Source organism: Anomaloglossus baeobatrachus, unplaced genomic scaffold (assembly GCF_048569485.1).
Source record: "Anomaloglossus baeobatrachus isolate aAnoBae1 unplaced genomic scaffold, aAnoBae1.hap1 Scaffold_4882, whole genome shotgun sequence".
Classification (NCBI taxonomy): Eukaryota; Metazoa; Chordata; class Amphibia; order Anura; family Aromobatidae; genus Anomaloglossus; species Anomaloglossus baeobatrachus.
This window is the reverse complement of record NW_027444232.1, coordinates 20,001-26,621: the sequence shown is the minus strand read 5'-3', so window position 1 is coordinate 26,621 and position 6,621 is coordinate 20,001. Positions and strand designations below refer to the sequence as shown.

The window sequence follows — 6,621 nt, the reverse complement described above, 5'->3', positions numbered from 1 at the left end:
AGAACAATCATAGCCACACAATTTGCTTTCTAGATTCACAAGTTTTTCCTACTGACTTTAAACACAAAAATTGTCCATATACCTAATATTACCGAGTGGCGGTATTTGACGTGGGGTAATTAAATATTATGACCTCTTTCTTAGCGAGTCACCAATGGAAGTTGTAAATCTGTCAGTGTGTGTGATATACGGCGGGCGCCATGATATATGTGGCTTCCATATACTACATATTACAGTCACATGACCTCGCAGAAATCTAGACGTCTAACAAGGCGCCAGATGCGGATTTACACAACAGTAGATCATGCCAACGTGTATCAGCTCATACAGAGGAATTACTATACTGCTGTCATTGGTGACATGGTTGAGGCTAAAAAAAAAGATATATCATGGTTGAATTAATTAAAAGCCTAATCTATTGGAATTAGTTGATTAAAACAAAAAGAGAAGGAAAAAGAAAAAAAAAAAGAAGAACCTGTCCAAGCATTTGATTTCCAAGATGAGAGATACCCAGTGTCTGGCTGCCTCTTTCACAGGTCTGTCATATACCGGGTCAGTGTGTAGCGCCCCTGAAGCCACCAGGAGCCACAGGGAACTGCATCCTATCCAGGATGCAGGGCCTATCCCCAGGGACCCAGAAGACTAGTGCCGGTAACAGCAACACATTCAATCTAATCCCTCTTTTTTCCCCATTCCCAAAGACTGGTGACAGACTAGGGTTGGACCCAATGGATGACCACCTACGGATGGAGCCGATCCAGTCCACTATGATTCAGTGACAGAGGAGGATCAAAAAATGCAGAAACCCAAAAAGTAACCAGAGTGGCTGGAACCTTAACGGACTGCAGACCTAATACTGACACAGACCTAATACTGATCTAGTCGTCTCGACACAGCAGGAGAACTTAATATCCTTACAGATAGAAATATAAGAAAAGCTAATCTGCCTCGGAGCAATCCCCAAAGATATAGATAGCCCCCCCCACATGTAAAGACGACGATGATATAGGAAAACACAATACAAAGCTAGAAAACAGATTCAGCAAAGATGAGGCCCAAACTATCTTTATAGGAAAGGATAGCACAGAGCACTGTCTGCTGCCGCAAAAACCCTAATAAATCTCAGCATGCCTGATATATGGAAATACCCTGAGCCTACACAGGCTCTCCCCCACTATATCAGTACTCTGATGTTACTGGGAACCAAAAACACTAATACAGATGAGGGACTGAATTTAATACCAAGCATGACAAAACACAATACATAGCAGAATCATGGAGCTAAGTATACAGAAACTCCCAGCAGGGAATGATCCAATTCCACCAAGAACTCCACACAGGCAAAATAGGAATCAAGCATTAGTATTAAGCAGAAAAAACTACAAGAAAGTGGAAACAATCAGAGGTACAAGACAAACTTATCTGTGAGGAGTTCTGGTAGAGAGTAGGGCTGGTTTCAGAATGTCCTTAGCACACAGGAGATCCATTGAGCACCCGCAAGTAACAGGAGAAAACTACTCAGTTATATAGACCCAATCTGAAAGACTTGATTGCCAGTCCTCCACAGGTGTGTGGCTCTCATTCCACAAGTCAACTGCATCGCCAGCACTGACCACAAGAGGGAGCCCCAAACTGGAAAATGTATTAACAACAGGTCAGTCAGTAGGAGTCAGTAAGTGGAAGTGAGAGGAGACGGACGGAACCGCCCAGGCGTGTGATTGCCGGTGGAGTACTCCCGGAACCACAGCACTGACGGGGTACAGAGCCCTAGGTCAGGCAAATGCCCCAGGCAGATCTGATAAAATCTGCACAGTGAGGGGACCATCCAGGGCCTCACTGACCGTAAAGTTCGGTACACAGTAGCAACAGGAGAACCAGGGTCCAGGACCAGAGGAACCGACCCCCACAGGGTTCAAGCTACCGTGTTTTTCCAAAAATAAAACACTGTCTTATATTTTTTTTGCCCCCAAAAAAGCACTAGGGCTTATTTTTGGAGGAGGTCTTATTCTTGGAGAAACACGGTTGGGGGTAAGTTTACCCCCCAAAAAAAGCAGGACCCCCCCACTTCCCAGGAGACTCATACTCACCAGACCAGGACGTCTGCGTGGTTCCCAGGTCCTTCTGTGATCTCCGGTCAGTGCTGCACGCCGTCCTCCCCTGCTGCTTGCTGGCACACACAGCAGATCGCAGGCACACACAGCAGATCGCAGGCACACACAGCAGATCGCAGGCACACACAGCAGATCGCAGGCACACACAGCAGATCTCACACACAGCAGATCACACACACAGCAGATCACACACACAGCAGATCACACACACAGCAGATCACACACACAGCAAATCACACACACAGCAAATCACACACACAGCAAATCACACACACAGCAAATCACACACACAGCAAATCACACACACAGCAAATCACACACACAGCAAATCACACACACAGCAAATCACACACACAGCAAATCACACACACAGCAAATCACACACACAGCAAATCACACACACAGCAAATCACACACACAGCAAATCACACACACAGCAAATCACACACACAGCAAATCACACACACAGCAAATCACACACACAGCAAATCACACACACAGCAAATCACACACACAGCAAATCACAGATATACACAGCAGACCACACACAGCCGATCGCAGGCACACACAGCCGATCACAGATACACACAGCCGATCACAGATACACACAGCTGATCACAGGCGCACACACACAGCTGATCACAGATATACACAGATCACACACAGCAGATTGCAGGCACACACAGCCATCACAGATACACACAGCCGATCAGATACACACAGCCGATCACAGATACACACAGCCGATCACAGATACACACAGCCGATCACAGATACACACAGCCGATCACAGGCGCACACACACAGCTGATCACAGATATACACAGTAGATCACACACAGCCGATCACAGACACACAAATCCGAATGCAGACACACACAGCCGATCGCAGAAAAACACAGCCGATCGCAGACACACACACACACACACACACACACACACACATCACATCACATCACATCCAGCACTTACGGCAGCAGGGAATGAGAGCAAGTCACGTGTCCGGCTGCAGGTCCTGTTCGTCGCGCTGCACCGCACTGCCTCTCAGGATTCTCCCGGCGAGAAGAGATCGGTGTCACTGGATGAGGTGAGTGTGCATGCGATCCGATGTGCGTGCGATCCGATGTGCGTGCGATCCGATGTTTGTGTGTGTGATTTGATGTTTGCGTGTGATCCCATGTTTGTGTGTGCGATCTGATTATGTGTGCGATCTGACTGTGTGTGCGATCCGATGTATGTGTGTCAGATCTGGTGTGTGTGTGTGGGAGATCTGATTGTGTGTCTGTGTGTGTGTGTGTGTGTGTGTGTGTGTGTGTGTGTGTGTGTGTGTGTCAGATCTGGTGTGTGTGGGTGTGTGTGTGTGTGTGTGTGTGTGTGAGCTGATGTGTGCGGGGGTGTGATCACTGCAGGTCCTGCCGCTCAGTGTCGGGTGAGTGTGATTGCCGGTGCCGCTGTGTATAATGAAGTGTCCTGCAGTATCTGTAACTTTTTTAGCTGCATGGACACTTCATTATTGATCCGTGACTAGGGCTTATTTTCGGGGGAGGGCTTATATTTAAGCCTTTCTCCGAAAATGCTGAAAATCCCTGCTACGGCTTATTTTTGGGGGAGGTCTTATTTTTGGAAAAACACGGTACCTGTCATACGGACTAAGACTGAGAGACTACCAGGAGGGGACCCAAGCCTTTGGGACCCACCAACCAGAGATGGGTGCAGGGGAAAGATGATACCAGGTCATCACACCGTCACTGGGACAAAGGGGACTAGTGGTGAGGACCAGCCTTCATCGGGTAGCCAGCTTTTATAACAGCGTGAGTAAAAGAAACCAGTTACACTGCAATCCCTTGTGTGGTCTACCTGCTTTCCGCGCCCAACAACATCATCTATCCCCTGGGGCCTGGCCCTACTTGCAGAGGGCCCAAAATCCAGGCTGCCACTAACACCAGCCCCAGTAGTGCACTGTGCAGCGGCGGCTCCACTTAATAGCTGCAACCCACAAGTGGCGTCACGACAAAACCTTTTATTACAGTTCCCCTGTAAATAACCCCTTTTTAAAGCAACCCCCAGGGTCATGGAACCGGGCAATGGCTACCAGTGAACTGTCCCAACATAACCAGGCCCGGGAACGAGTAGCCCATAGCCCTGGAGCCAGTCAAGTGCTCATGTCACATATAAACTTACCGATTTTGCTTAAAATACACATTTCCAATGCCATAAAAAGCCAGGCAGTTGAACCTCTCTTTGGAGTGAAGCTGTATAATTTCCTTCAACTTGTTTTCAGCCTTTGCCAGCTCCTACAAAAAAAAACAAACAAAAAACAAAAGCAATATTTTTAGAAAGAATAATAATAATAATCTGCTCGCACCTACTAACACTCTCTCTGCTTCTCCTCACTGCTGGAGATCTCTCCTAATCCTGGCCCTCCTCACCACATCCCTATTGTCACTTCAAACCCTCATCCGCAACCTATCACAAATTTCCGCAACCTCTCTAACCTCATACCCATACACCCAGCCCCCGCTCCCCCAGTCCAACTAACAGGAGCTCTATGGAACGCTCGCTCTGTCTGCAACAAACTTTCCTACATCCATGATCTTTTCATCACTAATAAACTCTCCTTCCTCACCATCACAGAAACCTGGCTCACCCCCTCTGACACTGCCTCTCCTGGCTCGCCCCCTCTGACACTGCCTCTCCTGGCTCATCCCCTCTGACACTGCCTCTCCTGGCTCGCCCCCTCCGACACTGCCTCTCCTGGCTCGCCCCCTCTGACACTGCCTCTCCTGGCTCGCCCCCTCTGACACTGCCTCTCCTGGCTCGCCCCCTCTGACACTGCCTCTCCTGGCTCGCCCCCTCTGACACTGCCTCTCCTGGCTCGCCCCCTCTGACACTGCCTCTCCTGGCTCGCCCCCTCTGACACTGCCTCTCCTGGCTCGCCCCCTCTGACACTGCCTCTCCTGGCTCTCCCCCTCTGACACTGCCTCTCCTGGCTCGCCCCCTCTGACACTGCCTCTCCTGGCTCGCCCCCTCTGACACTGCCTCTCCTGGCTCGCCCCCTATGACACTGCCTCTCCTGGCTCGCCCCCTCTGACACTGCCTCTCCTGGCTCGCCCCCTCTGACACTGCCTCTCCTGGCTCACCCCCTCTGACACTGCCTCTCCTGGCTCACCCCCTCTGACACTGCCTCTCCTGGCTCACCCCCTCTGACACTGCCTCTTCTGGCTCATCCCCTCTGACACTGCCTCTCCTGGCTCATTCCCTCTGACACTGCCTCTCCTGGCTCATTCCCTCTGACACTGCCTCTCCTGGCTCACCTCCTCTGACATTGCCTCTCCTGGCTCACCCCCTCTGACGCTGCCTCTCCTGCTGCACTTTCTTATGGCGGTCTCCAACTCTCTCACACCCCCCGCCCCAGTAACAAGCATGGTGGAGGAGTTGGTATGCTCCTGTCCTACAAATGCTCCTTTACACCAATTCCACTACCACCCTCTGTTACTTTCCCCTCTTTTGAGGTGCACTCTGTCCGCATCTACTCCCCCTCCAACCTTCAACTGGCTGTTATTTACCTCCCTCCAGGGCCAGCCACCGCCTTTTTTGACCATTTCATCCCCTGGCTACTACACTTCCTTTCCACTGACATCTCCACTATCATCATGGGTGACATTAACATCCCCATTGACACTTCTCACTCATCTGTCTCCAAACTTCTAACACTCGCTTCCTCCTTCGGCCTCACCCAATGGTCTTCTGCAGCTACTCACAAAGATGGCCACACGCTGGCCCTCATCTTCACTCGCCTCTGTTCCCTATCTAACCTCTCAAACTCACCTCTTCCCCTGTCTGACCACAACCTACTCACATTCTCTTCCCTCTCTTCTCCAAGTATGCAACCCCCATCCACAAACTCTCACACCCGCGCAGAAATATCAAACACCTTGACTTATACGCACTTTCTTAGTCCTTTCTCCCTCTCACAGACATTGCATTTCTACATGATGCAGATGCTGCTGCAACTTTATACAACACTACAATTTCTGAAGCTCTCGAATCAGCTGCCCCCTCACACACACTAAAACCCGCAGAATCAACAGGCAACCCTGGCACACGAGGCAGACTAAAGAACTGAGACGGGCTTCCAGAATTGCTGAGCGCAGATGGAAGAGATCTCATTCCACCGAGCACTTCATTACATACAAACAGGCTCTCACCACTTTCAAGTCCACACTCACTGCTGCAAAACAAACCTACTTCTCATCCCTCATATCCTCTCTGTCTCACAACCCTACACAGCTATTCAACACTTTCAACTCTCTCCTCCGTCCCCCGGCACCACCTCCCTCTCCTCTCATCTCATCTCAGCTGAAGACTTTGCCTTTTTCTTCAAGCAGAAGATTGAAAACATCAGAGCAAGCTTTGGCCCACAATCCCCACAGCCCCTCATCATAGCTCCTCAGCCCTCTTCCTCCAAATCCAGTATCTCCACCAAGACAGAAGACAATCTTTTCACTCTA

At 49.9% G+C, this 6,621-nt stretch overlaps 1 protein-coding gene across 1 annotated transcript in view; it reads right to left on the bottom strand.

Annotated features, from left to right (window-relative positions):
- Window positions 1-291: 291 nt before the first annotated feature.
- LOC142281914 (E3 ubiquitin-protein ligase TTC3-like) overlaps window positions 292-6,621 on the bottom strand; it is a gene marked incomplete at its 3' end in the record, with an annotated part of 22,036 nt that continues 15,706 nt past the window's right edge. The window contains exons 6-7 of the mRNA XM_075332913.1: window positions 4,292-4,404; window positions 292-370 (exon numbers count right to left, since the gene is read on the bottom strand). Of these exons, the coding sequence (XP_075189028.1) occupies window positions 292-370; window positions 4,292-4,404 (192 nt within the window). The remainder of the gene's footprint in view (window positions 371-4,291; window positions 4,405-6,621) is intronic.